Below are 19,163 nucleotides of genomic sequence, written 5' to 3'. Positions count from 1 at the left end.
GGGGAAAGATGTTTTAGATTTTGTCTTTTTTTCTCACCATCCAACCTATGTCAATAGGTATTAAGTGAAATTAGTTTTCCTCAGGTCAAATCCGTTTTGCCCATGATGGTAATTGGCAAGCAATCTCCCTATCTTTATATCAACCCATGTTCTTTGCAAGCTTATTTACCCTACCCTCATCCTCTTCAGGAGGAGGAATGGGTGACTAGGTGGGTGTCTAGCACCCCAACTGGTAACTGATCATGCTAGGACTAGCAAGGTTATGTTTTCAAATGCTGTATACACCATGCTCACCTTGACTTTCTTTGCTGTGAAAACATTTATTCCAGAACTGTCAATAAAAAAGTATTTTATTATATAATGATGCTATTACAGATCCTAGTTGCAGATAATGCAACTGAATTCACCGTATTTGTTTTGGTCAAACTGTCTTCTCTCCCTAAAATTCTCACACAGACTGACATAAGCAGCTTCATGACACAAGCAGGTAAATATATCCCACATGAATTAGATACTGTCTTTAACATCTTTTCAAGAGAGATTGTTTTGCTTTTTCCTCTCCCTGTGGTCTTGTGTTCCATTAAACTCATCAAACACAGTAAGCTTTGTCATTTGACCCTGGTTCTGCACAATTTGGTGGAGATACTAATTGAACCACGCCATGTTGTTACTTTTCCCTCAAGCTTTTCCACTTTACATTCTAATTGCAAACAACTATGTAATGCCCTATAAAGTGTCTCTTTACATAACATACCTCCAGCTTTCTCTGGTATTTCTCACATTCCATTTGGCACTGTGAAAGATTCTTAGCTGTTTCTTGTTGCATGAGTTGAACATGTTCAGTTTCAAAGGACTTTAACTTACTTTGGTGAAGAAGTTCAGCTACTTTGCTTTCTGTGCCAAGCTGCATTTGTCTATACCTGAAAGAAAAATGAAAAAGAAGTTCTGATTATTCAAAAACAAGCAAATATATCCTAGTTCTGTTCATTACAGGTATAAATTTCAAAAATTACAACAGTATTTTGAAGACCTTAATAGGTATTAGTATGGTTATCTGTGTAACTACTGTAACCTGTATTTGAAACATCCTTAGGAAAATTCAATATTATAATGAGAATACAACACAGTAGGTGGGAAATTCTGTCAATGGCTTTTCTAAATATATTGTTAATGCAGACTCAAATGATAATGACCTTACAGTATACCTTATTCTCCTTATTTTTAGAGTGTTAGATCAATGTGAATCTCTTTCTTGGTACACAAATGTATGTACTGAAGCCTTTACATTGGAAAAACACTAATGAAATGTTGTCTTCTGCTTCAGCAGCATGTGTGTTACATATGATAGGGAGAAGTGTCATTAGACATCAATGATATCCCTTTGAGATATCATGGGTATCAGCTACACTGCTTTTTTCCACATCCAAAAATATAAAGAAAAGTCTGACCACAATGGTGTAATAATTTCCACAGTCCCTCAAAATCACAGAACCTTCTTAAAAAGCAGAAATTAAGTATAATTTTTAGAAAATCACTATAAGGCATTTATAAGTGACAAATAGTATTCCACTTAGAAGTGGAATTCATCTACTTTATTAATTAATTCTACTTAACAGGCAATCTCAAAAATGAGGTGTAAAAATTTGCTGGTGGAATACTGTAACATTAGATAGTTGAAAATTTAGGTGTGAAAAATTAGCTGAAAAATCAGATGCGAAGAACAAGAGAAAACTTAATGAATATTAGCATTAAATAACATGAAATTCAAAAGAGATATATGCAAAGTAAATCACAGGTTTTAAAAATGCTCCTGACCATACACATAAAATCATGACTGTTTTCATTCCTAAGTGAGACCTTGGGATTTATTATACTTGCTAAAACCATTAAAATTTTGGTTCAGTTTTAAATAATGGTTAAAACAAACATTTTGGAAATTACTGTGTAAGAAATAAATAATATGGAACTCACTGTATCACTTTGCAATTCCATGTTGTTGCCTGCATTACTGAATGCTGACAAGCATTTAAGTACTTCACATCACAAGGCACAGAAGTATCCGAGCATCAGGGAAGGGTAGGAAGAGTTACCTTTGACATCCAGCAACATCACACACTTACACAATTGCACTATGTGGAATAAATCACTCAAGCAAGCTGGGACTCTACAGCTTGGAAAAGAGATGGTATAAGGAAAAGGAAGAATTAAGGGGCCTGTCACATCAGGAGAATAGAGATAGGAATCAACTGTATTTTCCAATAGATGAATGAGAAGTCATCTAATGATGCAAAATGAAAATAAATATATATCGTTCTTCATGCATGAAAGCTGTGGAATTCCTTACTATAAGATGATGTGGATAGTAAAAAATAACACTTATTTGAGAGAATATTGAACAACTTGCAACAGAGAAGTCCTTTGAGAACCATTAAATGCAAGATGGTACTTCTAACACTGAAGACACTACACAACTAACTGCAGGATTGCCAGATAAACCTTTACTCTAACCCAGCATGGCTGTTGTGTTAGCTGTCATCTGTCAAGTAACAGCTGCACCACAGTTCTACCCTATCTAGTACCTAATCTTTAGGTGGGATGGAGAGTGTTTAATACAAACAAAGGGATTACTTCAAATATTTTCCCTGAGGATTTCAGATGTAGGAATGTTTCTATGGCACAAAAAAGGGAGCAATTTTCACTGGAATTAATATGAACGAAACAAAGAGGTGTCATCATAATGTCCCTGGTAATCACTCTGTAGACATCCATCTATGTGTAAATAGTTCAATGCATGAGTAAGATTGCTTCTTGTGCATCAGCAGAGCTTGGAAGTTCTGCTTACTGAGCTCATTAAAAGTTTTTCTTTTAAAAACAATTTTTAATAGTATGACATTTGTTCTCGAACAGAATTACTGCACTCAAGCTGCTAAATGCCAGTTACCTATCGACTACACCAGTCATTTTTGCTTAGGGATGCTTTTCAAGTGCTGATACTTTCATCACTGTTGCCTGGCTGTATGTTCCTGTTTTCATTTTACCACACAAAAACATTTCAGCACTCTTGAATTCGCCACACTTTGCACATGACAGGCTGCAGACATGACACTAAGTCTGTTCTGGTATACAGATTGTTTACAATCCTGGGAAGAATTCTTTGTTCCAAAATGAGTTAAGTCTTCATGAAGATACATGTCATTCAGCCAACAACGCAATGAAACACACAAATTTAATTACAGTTATATTTATTGACTCTCAGCAACAAATTTACCCCTTCCACCTTAACACAAAACAAACAGCAATGCCTTCCTGTCCACAGCGTCAGACCTTCAACCACTCTGAGCTTCAATGATCTGTACTGAGCTGACACACTGGAAACAAGCACGAAAAGAGGCAATCCATACTTCTTTCTACCTACTTTCTATACTTGGTGGAGAAGTCTGTAGTTATCTGATGATTCTACTCAATCAGCTGGGTGCTTTCAGAGCATGCTTCTCAACCCAATCATGAGCACTAACTTCAGAAAGAAATTTTATCCTTTGTTTTGGAAATTTGAAGTAGCTTACATGAGTGTGATCTGCTTTGCACTGGCAAGGTTATGACAGGTCACTTTTCTTTTAACCTTACTACACCATTGAGCTCACTAGTAACTCCTTCACCACAGCACCATTCAGAGTTTCTTTGTCATATTTGCTTTTACTCTGTCAGATAGTATCTGCTTTCTTGGCTACTATTTCAGCACAAGTATATTTGCATGTATGTACAGAGTCATGTAACACAATGTGCTGAAATACATTCCTTTATCTGCCTAGATGGTCTCTGAGGGAAAACATAAAAAACCAAAACAAAACCACCCTATGCTTTAATACTACTATTATGGAAAAAAAACAACAGTGGAATGTGGGTCTGCAGGATTTTTCTCCGTCGAGAAATTTCAGCAAACTTGATATAATGAAAGAGTGGAGTTTTTAGTCTCACAAAAGAATAAGGGTTTGGAATCAAAGAGAAATTACAGATTGAGCCAGTGCAAAAAAATCCCACGTGTAAGAATCATCTAGAATGAGGTCTCATTTCCTTTATGTCTCTCTGCCATCAGGTTGACCAAACCATGATGCCTGAAGTTTGCTAAAGTAGTGACATAATGGTTATCAAAAAATTCTTTCTAGAGTAAAGGAGAAGATGGAATACCCAGAGAGGGACTTGAACTCTCTTTCCTAAGGTTTGAGAGATTTTTTAATCACAGGAGTTTGTTTTTCAGGTAGTGGATAATGATATAAAATAACTTGTCAAAATATGCACACCAGAGAGCAAACAGAAAGATTTAATGGTAAAATCATGTAGTCTGGATACTGAAGAAAATATGGCAACCAGTTGGTTTTTTTTGAATGGAGGAACAATAAACTATCCATCTACAAAAACTGAGATGTACAGCAGTACTCCTTAAAAAGGTAATTGAACAATGATGTACATTAGAAGACAATAAATTTGTATAATTACCCCTTCAAGAAGTGGCAAATCCTAGTATTAAACTTGTTAATAAGAAAGAATGCCAAGCAAGTAAATAATATATCTTACAAAAAAAGTCCTATCAAATTATACAAAATGCAAATCTAATTTTGTAATCTATAAGTTTGTAAACCAGATTATATCAACAGAAAGCTTTATGGCATATAATTTAGAAATTATTTTCAGGTTTAAAACTGGGAAAAAACCCTGTAAATTGTGAAATCACCTTCAGTCTACAGCTGGGTCAGTTCCAGATCTAAGACCTTTAAAGCAATTAGAATATACTCTCATATTTGTACAAATGTCTGTGCTTTGGTTCAGTGCCAAATTTGCAAAGAAACCCCAGATACAAACATTTCTTCTCTAACCTGTCCTCTTGCAAACCTCCCACTTCCAGCCCCAACATGTCCCTTAACGCTCCTGACCTTCTCCCTCTCTGTCCCAGCACCAGCCTAGACATCTCCTGAATTCCAATTCTACTTCCATTCTTTATTCCCAGGACATCTGTTTTTCTTCTTATCTATGTTCATGGTCTATTCAGCTTCCATTCCTATCTTATAGCCCTACTCTCTGCATTCTGGATCCCTCTGTACTTCTCTATCACCCTCATTGTTTGGCATTCTTCCTCAAATCCTACCCATCCCATACCTCTTACAATTTAAGGCAGTTTAACTTTCTCTGCCCTCTGCAACTGAGTCTGCCAGTTAAGGCCTCCTCACTTCCAAAGAGCCCCAGCTTACGCATAAAAGTACACAAATGAATATTCCTTACTCTCCTTTGTGCCAGTTGGAGTCACAGAAGGAGTAACAGCGGTCTACATAGACCTCAATTAAATTCAGCTTGTCACAGACTGCACAAATCCTGTCCACACATGCAGCAAACTGCCAGACTCAGTTCAAACATGGGTACTCAAAGGATCTTGTTTCCACTGGTCCTCTTTTTGATCCTTGGTACTAAAAACTGGTTGCCTTATTTCTGAGCAATCAGAATTTTCCCATTAATTGTATTCATATGCTATTCACTAAATAACTAAAAATGCAGGCACTCAGATCCTCAGTTTTCAACTGCTTTCACTGTTCAGCATTTGCAGCATTCAGATTAAGTCTGATTAGTCATATAGGCTGGTTTCAAAAAATGAAAGTCTGTTTTAATATTTACAAGAAAATGTGTAAGAAACCTGTCATTCATTAAAAAATACACATTTAATCAAGTTTTTATACCAACTTTATAGGCATTTTAAGGTTTTTGTAGTATGTATTATTTCATTCATGCCTATCAAAAACATAAAATTATTTCTAATCTGGTCTAAAATAAGAATGCACTTTTTAACAACAAATTTAAATACCTCCAACAACAATAACAACAAAATGCTCTGAGTATAATAATTAAACACCATAGGAAGCATGCCATCTAGAAATTGTTTAAGCAATTAAAAAATTGTTTGTTGAAATAATTTTCACTTAAAATTTCTTTTTCCCAAATATCATGCGGAGATTTTTTTTCAGCACAATATTCCTGGTTCAGGTTGTAGCTATAAAAAAGAAATCCAGAAACATATAGCTTTGACGATAAAGGGTAAACTTGATTTAGCATTCAAGTTCTTACCAGATGTTACATTTGCTTCGTATCAAGTAATTAAACACACAGTACTTTCGCATGTGGTTCAGTAAAATCTGAGAGAGAAAGCTTAGAAGCTTTGTTTAAAGCTGCTTGCTTCAAAGCAGATTTTTGTGTTCTGCAGCATTCTAAGCATTTATTTTGTATTGGCCTCTGATCCTCATTCTGTCAAAAAAAAAAAAAAAAAAGGAAAAACTTCCACATACTATTTTGCAGTTTGTAGGAAGTGCTAGCTCCAAACATCCACACTCAGCAAGATAAACACTTGGTTTACAGTCCTTGTAGCTTCAGGACACCTAAACCCAAAATCACTTATGCAATAAATAGGAGTTCTTCAGAATGTATGACCCATATGTTCTTTCCACCCTAACTAGACTGATGCCAGTGTACATTAGACTACAAGAATAAACAAAATGAAAGATGTGTCTGCCTTAAATGTACAAGTCGTGCCGATTGACAGGGATAGAAATCCATCCTGGTTTCTTTTTTCTTCATTTTTCATCTTTCTTTTTTCTTCTTGTCTCTGGGCTATCCAATTGTGCTTTCTTTTATTTGACACTAACTCTGTGAAACGTAAGATTCTCTCCTCCATCAAGACACAGCTCAAGACTACTGAGTAGGGACTGCTTCTGCCAAGCCTATGCTTGGGAGTCATACTTCAGTCATGAGAATTTCCAAATAAAACTTCACTAGAGAGTTTTCTCTCAATCCTGGAGTTCGCTCTGAAGGGCATCAAATCTATCCTTCCACTTATTGTAAGTGCATTCTTTATTTTGGGCAACCATAAAAAAAGAAGAGCAACTCCTCAGTGCTGTTGATGCATGCTTAGTTTGCTTACTTACCTAGACTATTATTACTTGGTTTAAATATTCAGCATATTTATTGACTCTTCTGTTATTTGTTTCAATGAAGTAAATGCAAAAGATGTTCAAATAACCTAACTGAACTTTACCAGTATAAAGACATTTATTAAGGATGTGATAGCATCCTTAACAAAAAGAAAGGACCTGAAGAAATGAGTGAGCCTATAATGAAGGATGTGATCAAATTTCAATGTTTCCTCCTTATGGTTCTGGTGATAAAAAACATAGACACATGAAACACACTGCTGGTCCAAGAATACATACCAGATCAGGTATTTCAGGAGATGTAGTCACAGAAGTATCTAATTTGGGAATCCAAAAATGGAAATTACCACCTCACAAGATCCCTTGAATGAAGCTTCAAAATAGTCTAAAGATGAAGCCCGAAGAAAGATTAAAGATTCCTCTTTTTTAAACAGGAAGACTATGAAATGAGTTCTGTGAAGCCTAGTGAAGAGATACCAGAGGAAATATATTCAGAAAAGTCTCCTAAATTCAGGACAACAATCTAAAAGGGAAACATAGCCAAGCTAAAGCAGAAATCAGCACCTCAAGCCAAAGTAACTCAGAAGAAGCTGAACAGTTTTATGGTTTCTGGCACAGCCTCAATACACTGCACAAAGTTTTCTTCTGCATCTGTGTGCACTAGCACATAAAATGGCAAAAGTCATGGATCTTGAAAGGATGAGAAACATGCTGAACTGAGGTGGACCATGCATCTGGATAAGCAGCAGAATAAGCATGATGAAATTTCTCATTGTCTAATCAATTGTCTAATCTTTGCTCAAACAAATACTTCATTAAAAAAATCACTTTGAAGTGACAGATTGAAAAAGATCCCTGCAATGCAATATGGTTTGGTCTATTGTACATATTTTAATGCAACAGCAAAGAACTTAGAGAACATTTATTAATACCTCATTAAATCTTCATTAATATTTTCTATGTATACTTTTCTCTGTTTGATTTCTCATGGCATCCCAAACCATTAACTTTATTAAACCAATATTTTCATTTCATGGTTTACTTAATTCCTTGCAAAAAATGCCATGCTAACAAAGCAGAATTTTGTAATAAATCAACAAAACCTCAAGGAATAGTACAGAGATTTTTCCCCAGAAATGTATATTGGATAATGAGGAAATAATTAATTGAAATGGTAACTGTGAGAGATCTATAAAACAGATCTGAATGAAGAAAAGGCCAGCGACTTTCTTGATATTTAACATTAAAAAAATGAAAGCATTGACTTTCAATATTTCTCTACACTAAGTTTCAAGTTTGTACGATACATTTGGAATTGTCTGATCTGATAATTTTTTCAAGATACTGTACAATTTTGATAATGATTCCAGAATTTTATCTCCTTAAACCAGGTATTAGATTTTCCAGAGATTCCACTACTTCATTAAAATATTCTCTAATAGTAATAGTACTTGTGTTTCTGGAAAATAATTTTAATAAATTGCTATTGTAGGGGATAAAATATACCTGAACAGATCTGATATTGGAAGCTACAGAAATTGTTCATTACATTATCACTGTTGCACTACAAACATTGTTTTTCAGTGCTCAAAAAAATTAAGAGACTGGAGTCAACAGTTACAGAAAGACTCCGAATTGTTTTTTCCTCTTGGATAAAACATATAAAAATTTGTCTCTTTCAACTCTCCCCTTCCACTAGTCAGAGAAGTTACATTTAATGAAATATACAGTTAAATCCATATAAATACTTTCTAGTAATTCTTGTGATTCCCCATGGAGTGATTATTACTTGCTAGCCTAAACAGCATTCATAATTTCTGGATGTATATGCTCCTGTTCCTCTGATTTAATAGAAAATTCCTCAAGATACTTTTAGATGTATATATACATACTTAAAAAAAGATAACTACTGTATGATTTCTAATTCCAATAATGCAAAGAGGGAAGATGTCAATGTGAAATGATTGACAGAACAGGAGTCACAAAAATGACAAAAGTATTAACAAAATGTCTCCCTCCTTTTGACAAAAAAAATCTAAAGGGCATTACAACTACAGACTACAAGAAGAAGAAGAAAATATTTGGAATGCCATATACCTCCTTAAAGCAGTCAGAAAGACATTCAAATACTTAAGTTTTTAATTCTGTAAATGTAACTTTTATGAAGTCAATAATATAAAACCAATAATTCTGTTTTATACAGTGATAAAAAATGGATGATCAGCAAGGAAAAAATAAGAAAAGGAAGGGTTTTCACTGAAGCTTCCTGGAAAAGGACAGGGAGAGAAATGAGAAGGTAGGGACAAATCTTTTGAGGGCAGGCTAACTGGGAGACCATCAGACAAAGCTGGTAACTTCTGTGCCACCAGAGAAACTGCTTACTCCCCCTCCGTTTTCCCCACTGAGAGTCTGGCAGAACAGGTCAGAAGGTTAGGGTTCAAACTGCCATAATTTAGAAAAGGATTGGTATGTCCTTTATATCACACGTAACAGCTTTGATTTCCTGATAAGCAGAGTTCAAGGTACAGGCATACCTTGTTATCCTTCAAGGACATGTTCCTAAAAGTGGTACAGTTAGCAATGAGGGACAGCAAACTACCTTTTCTCCTAATAATTAATGTAATGGATGGTCTTGGTGTTTGCAATCACTTCTGAAAGACCAGCACATCACAGTATAATATTCCATTTATTCTTCAGTGAAATTACACCTTAAATATAAGATCTCAATAATACAAATACAAACCAATTATTAAATAACCGAGGTTGGATGGGATTTCAGTGGGTATATAGTCCAACATCCTGTTCAGAGCCAGGTCACCTATGAAATAAGACCAGGTTTTTCAAAGCTTTAGCCATTCAGGTCTTGAAAACTCAAGGACGGAGACTGCTCACAGTAACGTTTGTAGGGAAAAAGGTTTTCTTCAGACCAAGCCAGAATCTTGTTTCAATTGACAGTCTCTCATGCCTCTTCCATACCCTGCTGTGAGGGGCCTGGCTCCATCTTCCCAGTGACCTGTCCAGAGGCACCGGGGATACTGCTGTCAAGAACCCCAGAGACCAGGCTGAACACATCCTCCCAGCCCCTTCTCCTGGGGCAAGTGCTCCAGCCCCGACCATTCTGGAGGCCCTCCTCTACATTCACTCCAGTTTATCACTATGCTGCTTGTATTGGATATCCCAAAACTGGTCTTTTCTTGATGTCTTGACTATTCTCTTGATAATACAGCCCAGGATTTTATAAAGTATACTCTTGGCTAATACTGAGCTTGCTGTTTACAAAAAACATTTGTTCCCTTCAAAGACAAGAAGGATGATCCCACACAAGATAATCGGCATTTCTTTATTAGCAACCGAATGCTACATAAAAACTATTAATACATTAAAATTCACATAACAAAGACTGCTATAAATGTACTTCCAGCAGTTGTTTTAAACTAAGTACTAGAAAAATACATGGCTTTCCATCTGTTTTCCAGAACTTAAAGGAATTTCCATTAAGCTGCCTGCAGGCCATCAGGCATGCTTCAGTGCAACTGGGCAGCTCAGGGGAGCTTTAGTTAGAAGACCAAAGGATGGAAAGACACAGTAATGGCAACAACAGAGATGGTAATCAAAGGATACTAAAATGACTGACAGACAAGCAGTGGGTAGGGGAGTACAACTGGATCTGTCTTCTTACAAATCTAAGGTATGAAAATGTTCTTTACCCTCAGTAATCAGAACCACATTACTGTTAACAGGAGAACAAAACAAGTCAGTGTGAAGACCTCTCTTCATGAGCATGACTTAAAAATCAAAAAAGCTCATCAACTGCATTTCAGCTCTAGAGACAGCTACCAAAAAATAAAGTGTTGTATACTGGCTGGCTTATTACAAGCCCTAAAGTGTAGATATTTGTGTGTCATTATCCAGAAATGAAACATATACTGGTCCTAAAAAATATTTTCCTGAACTGTACAAGTCTTTCAAATCAGAGTCTTTGTAGGAATAATAAACACACAGACAATGGAATCAATAGCACAAGAGAATATGGAAGGGACTTTTACAGCCCAAAACAAAAGGAATGAGCCACAGTCACTTTATCCATGCTTATAAAAGCTTGGTGTCATAAATGAATCCTGCAATGTTACATCACCAAGCTGCTTATGACACTAATGAAACAATCTCATTTCATCTGGAAACATGAAAAAGGTCAAGTGAATCAAAGCTTTCTATAAAGCAGCCTATCCCAATAAGTTCTTCAGTTATCAAGCTATCCTATATTACCTGCTGAGGCATGTGAGAAATGAAAATACTTCAAAAATGCAGTAACTATTGTGAAAAACAATCCGTTAACTCCAAGCTGTCTCCATTCTTGAGCGTATTTGCTTCACAACATACTTTTCTGTATTTTATCAGTCATCTGACAAGTTTAACAAAATTTTTATAGAAAGACCCAACTTTGCCTGTAAAGCTTAAGTTACTAATTTGAGAAGAGCAGTATTGTGAAAAGCAGCTGAAAATAAAGAAAACAAAATCCAGGTTTGAAAAGAAGGAAAGGAAGTCAGGATTCATGAATTATTGGGATACTAAAAGGCTTTGCAATACAAGTTTCATGCATGTATTCTAAGAAGAGTCTTAGATGTGATAGAACCATCACTTCTCTCCTGAGGTAAAAAAAGCAAAAAGCAGTGAAATTAATTTATTTAATGCATATTATTCTCAAACTAATCAAATTTTCTGTTTCTCTGCTTCCTCTAATTATGTCCAGCTCTCTTCTCTCTTCCTACATATCTTCATCTTAATTTTTCTGTTTTCCTCCCATTTGATCTGTTCTCTCTCTCCATTTCAACAATTCCTTCCTTAGCCAAACTATCACAATCTCTGCAACAACCACATCTAAGAAGTATAATTTTCCTTCTTCTTGTAGAGGACTTGAAGACAAATATTTGCCTTTTTCAGTCTTTTTCCCTAATGGGGCTTGTGGACAAAGACACTCCTGATCTCCAAACATTCCCTGTCCCATCTGAGTAGCATAACAAAGTCAGCAACTTTTTGTTGTGGAAGAAAGAAAGAACTCCTACTACTCTGTGTGTCCAGTGCTTTTAACATTTCATCCCTGTCACTATCCATTCTTTCTAGGAGCCCTAGAATGTAGTTCTGTCTATCATGCAACTAAGGAAGCAACTGTAGATGCAATTCTTGTGTTCACTGAAGAGCAAATGGAAAGCTTCTTCTGACACCTCATACTTAACATTAACTCCTTGATTAAGCAAACCATTCACTGAACAGTATGTTAAAACATGGCTTTAACTCTTTGTATTATTATGGTTTACAAGACTTCTACTGAATAAGGACCTAAATACTGATAGCAAAAGTTAATTTCCTTTCAAAATTGGAAAAATGAACTGCTGCACTTCAGTCTGTCCATGCTTTTTACCGTTGCTTTTAGGTCATGACTAAAAAACAGTCTATTTACCACTGCACTTCAGTTAACCTTATTTTGTGTGATTGGCAATACTTTTGCTTTGTTTATTACATGAAGGTTTTAGTAGGTGAAGGTGTTTAATATTTTTCTGAAGTTATTTGAACTCTATTCCACTTTGAGCTCCATCCTTAGCATTTCATTCTTCTGAACCAGGTTAGAACCAGACTTCAGGCTTAATCTGAAACTCCCTTAAAAGGGTAATATCTCAATTTGTCTTAATTAAAAACAGAGTCAATCTTTCAGAAAATGAGCAAATCTGCACACTGTCAACTGTTCTTGGAGATGCAGTCTTTCCAGGTACATGACACTAAAGCACACTTGTCTTAGCAATACTAATGGGATGCACAGTCTAATACTTTGACTACTGTTATATAAATGGGCTGGAGTTCGGCCCATATTTTCATTTCTTTCTAATCTCAAAATTCCTGGTATCATAACCAGACATTCAAAGGCAGGCAATAAACAGTGTACACTGCAAATCTGCATATACAAATCATACTTTAAAGAACAGTTAGAGGTAAATTGCTTCAGATTCTCCAAGATGTATTCTCCACAAAACCACCATGAGTATAGGTTAGGAATCTTCAATAAAAACTGCAGAATTACCATCCTGAAAGCAACATAAAGCACAAAGGTTTCATGAGTTAAAGCTTGGGATTTGTAGTGCAAATCTTAGGGGTGAACTTGTGCTGGGAACCATCACAGTGACACAGGCTCTACTACGTTGTGATTATAAGTGTTAGAGCTTTTCCATCCAGTGAAAAAGCTCTTGAGGCACTGAGGTTCCCTTGGATCACTCTGCCAAATGATAAAAAGTATTTAAAGGTTTGAAGTCTATTAATAATCATATGCAAGCATGACAGCTATAAAAGCAGTGCAGAAAGTCCCTGAAAAAGAATAAACAGAAAAAAATTCTTCTTGCTGTGCTGCCTGACTGAGTTAAAGGGCCAAACACGCCAAATTGCAATATGTAAGGAAGCAGTAGCCACATTACCTCAAAAAATATCAGTGACCTAACCATAAAGTAAGTCAAGAATCTGATTGACTCAGACATACACACACTGAAAAACACTTCCTCATATCAGACTATCCAGTGACTATGCTGAGTAGGAAAACTAACAATCCAGCAGTACTCCTGATAGGGAGAACAGTACTAAGAACTTCATTAGTTATATTTCCATTTGCTGAATCCCCATTGTTACAGGATGCTGGGGATTACTGTACAGATGATTCTGTTGGCAAAAGCAATATAGGAAAAACATTCTGCAGCTTTCCCAGCTAGAAATTAAAAAAAAAAAAACAAAAAAAAAAACCTTCTCAAATTCATCTGATTCATTAGAATTTGAAGAGAAAGAACTACACTTACTTCCTGTTGGTGTCTAATCATGGCTATCTCAAGTTCTTTGAAAATAGGTCTTAAATCATCACTTTTCACTCCAGTTATTTTTCAGCTGGGAACAAATCATCCTAGTTACTGATTAACTCAACACTCCTATCACATGATGAATTTGATCAGTTATTCCCAAGTGAGGAGATCTCATTTTGTCTATTTTTAGCAAATGATATGAGAACAGTGTCACCCTATCATCATTCATATAATGATTCTGAACTTACAGGCAGAGGACAAAATACATTCTCTTTTTCTTAAGTTCCAGGGGTATGGAAGTGTAAACTGTCCTCCACAGTGAAGCTTAAGCCTTACATCAGCAGATTACTGGAATTAAATCCTCAGATGAGGTAAAAGGTCTCTGTCATGGGAGTGCAGGTTTTAGGAAGTTAAGATTAAAACCACTTTTACTCAAAATAGGACCTCCACCCAAGCTTCCTGTTTTTCTCAAAGCATTCACAGACTCTTTCAGATGAGTCTTTCTGGAATTTTTAATAATAGCTTTTATTGTCAATGTTTTGGACCTTGCATGAAATGTTCCTCTTGAAAGCAGAATAAACAAAAAATATTAGTGTCAAATTTGAGAATTACTGTCAGTGGGAAAGCTACCAGCAGAAGTGACACCCTGGAGAAGCGAAGATAAAGCAGAAATTACAGTGTGGTTCTGGACCTTGTGCTCTGCTTTGTGTTGAAAAAGACTAAGTATGATAATGTAGGACTCTGGATTGTAAGTGACATCCATGAGTATTGGTAAAGAAGGGAAACTGTCATTAGACTTGAGAGTATGAATGCTCAGATGTGGAGACAAATACTGAAGGGAATTAGTATTTAATTAAAGAGATGTTACTTCTAGATGAATAGTGCTAAGATTTGAAATCCAATTGGCCAACCAAGTTTTCTAACAGATGTCTGGGCTTTCAACAATGAAGGGCATTTTCCAAGGCTTCACTCATAACGTAAGGTAAGAAGATCGGTAAATTAGTCTTCACTTAGCTTTGTGATCAAGTTAATAATGGTGTATGTGCATACTAGTATAAAGCCAGATCAGATTAATGCAAAAAATACAATAAACTGGGTACATAGTCTTAGATATAGCCAAAAGCAACCACAGAGATTAGCTTGTAAATAACTTTCCAGAATTCTTGTTTGAATTCAAGTATGTTGGTAAGAGTAAAGAATATCTGCTTTGAGAAAAACAGTATTTTAGATACAAATCAAATTTTAACCAGGGATCATTCTGATGGGGCCTATGACTTAAATTGTTTAAACAATTTTCTTTGAACTTTCAAGGAATATCCTCCTTCTCAAAATAATAAAAAATTTCAAGGTAATTCAATGCTGCCTGTAAAATCAACACTGGGAAGATATAGAATATTTAGCATTTTATCCCACCTTAAAATTGCTTCTTTGAAATAAAATAACATGTTCTGTATGAATCTCTGTTCCCTACCCACAGAACGTAACACAACTCAACAGAACTTGCTTGTTCATATAAAATATAATCTCTTTCTGAAAGCAAATGAAATATTGGTTATTTGCCACTTACCATGACACACAAGATTATAAATTAGTGAAGGAATAAAACTTTTTTCAACTGCAGATATCCTTCCCACCTATTACAGCTTTTTTTTTTTTTTTTTTGGCAGTGACAAGATGTACCTTTTCTGAGTTTCCTTGCTGGACTGTCGAGTCACCTGTAGGTTTGTGAAGTTAATGGCTTTGACAGAATTCAGAAGTCATTACTTCTATGCCATCATTAGGGGTTTTAAAAATTTGAAACAATTATTTTTCTTATTTAGGTAAAGTCATATGCATGTTTAGCATTGTAGGAAGCTAAATCATCACCACACAAGTGTAATAGTGTGTGTAAGGACTTTTAGTCCATCAAGTGCTACACTGTTGTATCTGCGCCATTGCCACTCTTGTGTTTCTGTAACTGTGGCATCATTATATAGAATGCTATATAATTTGGTATTCCTGTTTTGTTGCTACTTTTCTGTTACTTTCCAAATTTTCATTTACAATATTATCTTATATTCTTGCTAAACATGACAACCAATCTCTCATTTGAATTATTCTCTGCAGCACATGGAATGAATTTAAAGATTCTTGGCTGATCTTGCCAACATTAAAATAGGATAAATATGTTGCTTTGGCACAGCAAATACAGGCCACAAAAGTTTGGATCATGCACAGACAAGTCCCCTCTGCACCATTCCTTGGTGTGCTATCATTTACACACACTCTATGACATAAAATATGAGCAAACAAAAAAAAAAATCTTGCAAAGGTATTTACCTAAAATGAGAAATACGATAATTAGGCACAGTGAAATTATTAAAGGCAGAGAACAAAAATATTTTGTTCATTCAGATATTGCATATTTACTGAATTGGAACATAATCCTTGACACTTTGTACAGACCACATCTACACTGCAAATACCCTTAACTCCAGTTTAGTTTAAGGCATCTTTAATTAATTTTTTTTGCTTTGGCCTAAGATAACTACTGTTTGAGTGTTTTCCTAAAACACATTTCTCAGCTGTAACAGCATCTGTCATTCTTGGTGTGGAAGCAAGCTCTTGTATGAATGTGAGCAATCTTTTTTTGCTTCTTTAGAAATGCAGAGTATGTTCAGCAACTGTACTATGGATCTATAGGAATCTAAAGCATGTGCTTAAAGTAATTCAATGCATCTCTCAGATCATGATCAAATACAGCATGCACTACAATTAATAAAATAAACAGCAGACTGAAGTACTCTTACAAAGATAAAATAGGACTCTAAACTTCGTGGATAGGAAAGTAATTAAAATATACACTACAGTGAGAATTATAACTTGCATATTAACTTATTTTTATGTATTTAGGAAAGCATAGTCTATTGCAACTGCAAATATTTTGGTCAGTTTTTATAGTTTAAATTGCAGTAACAGAAACAACAATACTTAGTGCTTTGGTATTCTCCTAATGAATTTCCATTTCTCTAGTGGCATTTACAGTTCTCATTTTCCATTTCTCACTGACTTCAAATTAGTTTACAGAGCTTCAAAAAACCAGAAATATACAGCTTGGGACTGTTCAAAAGAATACTAAACAGCAAAGTAAAGTTAAAAAAGGAAGAAGAGAGACCATTTGATATTGAAGGAGTCAAGAAAAGAAACTTTTTTACAGTACTATTTAAAATATGTTTCTTTCATTCTTTGTGTTTGAGAGTTTTGCTATGGAGTTTTAATAGCAAAATTTTCTGTGTATGCCAAACAGACTGTGTTTAAACTATCTTTTCTTCCAAGGTTTTTTCAAATATTGTTCCTTCTATAAGGATTATTAGTTCTCAAGGTATTATCATTGTTAGAATGCAATTTCTGAAATTGTAATTTGAACAAAAATTGCAAAAATGGCAAAAAGAAGAGGTCTTGAGCACAATTCAGTTGATAGGGATAGGACTTACATTTTTCTGAAGACCTAGAAAACTATTTATAAGCATCAGTGTTGCACTGGCAAAACTATTCTTTCATTTGGAATAATCACATTTCAGTAATCTTTTATTTCCTTATTTTAGGAGATTCTCCTTCATTATACTCCCTCTACAAACTGACACACAAGCTTATTTTTAATTTTGGAAAATAGGGTTGTTTTTTTTAAACAAATCCAGTTTAGAAGATTTTTTGATTTTTAAAAAGTTCATTTCCTATCTTAGCATTAAAATGGGAGTAACAGAAAACTACTACTTTCTAACATCTTTAAAATCACTGAATTGATATGAAATGTGCACACATGCAAGATCAACAAAGAATCTCTTTTCAGTGATCACACATTTACATATATAAAGTTATCTAACTGTCATTTCATAGGAATGTACTTGTACGTGAGTAAATGCTCTGAGAGTCTGCATTATGAATCATGCATTACAGTTTGTACTCCTGGCATCTTGGCATCAATTTGAATATACAAGGATTTATTTTTCAGGCTGGTAACTGGAGTAGGAAGGCAAATACAAGTAAGCATAAAAGCGGCTTGAATTGCAAACATTATGGAAAGATAACAAGTACTGATATGATGAGAGAATTTCAGTATTTAAGTGATGCTTAAACATGTCTATTCACTTCACACATGAGCTATAATACATAAATAAAATCTTAAAGTGCAGCAGGCAAGTGAAAGCTTAGGACATTATCTGAACTGTAACAGAATCTGTACTATTCTCTTCCTTAAACCCAGAGTGTAGTAAAAAGGCATTTTTACAGATCAAATATTTTCTGTTTAACAGGACACAAAAAGATAGTCCATATGACTAGTAATTAGAAAACAAATGTGCCTAAAATCTACATATTTCTAAACGACAAAAAAAGGAGTATCACTTAACACTTCCTACCATTTTAACATGGTAGCTGCTAAATAAAGTGTACAGAAAAGTTAAAACAAAGCAAGTAAAAAAACTACAGAGTAACCAGTGTAATTTGTTTTATGATTTTTCATAATTAATACAGGGAAAAAATTGCCCTGACAGGTTTGTATGGTTAAACTGTTGAATGATAAGAACAGAGAAACAACTTGCAAGTATTTGCACTTTTCGCAAATGTTATTTTCCCCCTGAAATTTAGTAACAGAAGTTCAAATTGATTAGCATCATACACCAGAGCTAAAATTACAACTTTTGAAACCTACTTACTTTCCTTTTATAGCAATTCCATTTTTGTATCCTATTGACACAACATTGAATAGCTGAAGATCTGAAATGTAGATTAAAAACATAGTTGATGAATGTTAATAATTCAGACATCTGCAGCTCCTTTGTAAGTGTGCACAGCACAGGTGCATTTAGGTGAGCTGTATCTCATGTTGAGCATTTGGAGCAAAAATGATTGTACGTCTAGTGATGTGCTTCTCTGAAACGATGGAGAGTGTGGCTCTCATGGAACAGTAATAATGTAGCATAATCACAAAACTAGTGAGAATGTATATATGGACTGAAGACTTAGAGCAGGAGTAGGAAACTTAAGGTGATGGTTCCATTCATCCAGATTCCTACAAGACAGAGTAGACTGAGGAGAAGGATCTAGATTTGTTACATGAGATTAGGATAACTAAACTGCTAACATGAGCCAGTTATGCAAAAGACACAAAGTTCCAGGAATTACTAAGGTACATCCAGTGGAAATTATAGTATCATACAAGATAGAGCAGGAAATTATCTGAAACATTATTCAAGGATTCCAGTTATCTGTGTTAAAGTGAGGTCAGGATTAAAAGAAATGGTACTCAGATGTCCAAGAGAAGAAGTAATCTATCCCATGAGAAGTCAAATAAGCTACAATCTAGAAAAACAAAGTCTGACTA

The 19,163-nt window shown here is 35.0% G+C and overlaps 1 protein-coding gene across 2 annotated transcripts in view; it reads right to left on the bottom strand.

The window, feature by feature from the left end:
• PIBF1 (progesterone immunomodulatory binding factor 1) overlaps nucleotides 1-19,163 on the bottom strand; it is a 103,757-nt gene that overhangs the window by 41,390 nt on the left and 43,204 nt on the right. For both annotated transcript variants that reach the window (XM_066313385.1, XM_066313384.1), the window contains exon 11: nucleotides 755-920. In XM_066313385.1, the coding sequence (XP_066169482.1) occupies nucleotides 755-920 (166 nt within the window). The remainder of the gene's footprint in view (nucleotides 1-754; nucleotides 921-19,163) is intronic.

This window comes from Sylvia atricapilla, chromosome 2 (assembly GCF_009819655.1).
Source record: "Sylvia atricapilla isolate bSylAtr1 chromosome 2, bSylAtr1.pri, whole genome shotgun sequence".
Lineage (NCBI taxonomy): Eukaryota > Metazoa > Chordata > Aves > Passeriformes > Sylviidae > Sylvia > Sylvia atricapilla.
Note: the sequence above shows the minus strand (reverse complement) of the source record. Positions and strands in the feature narration are given on the sequence as shown.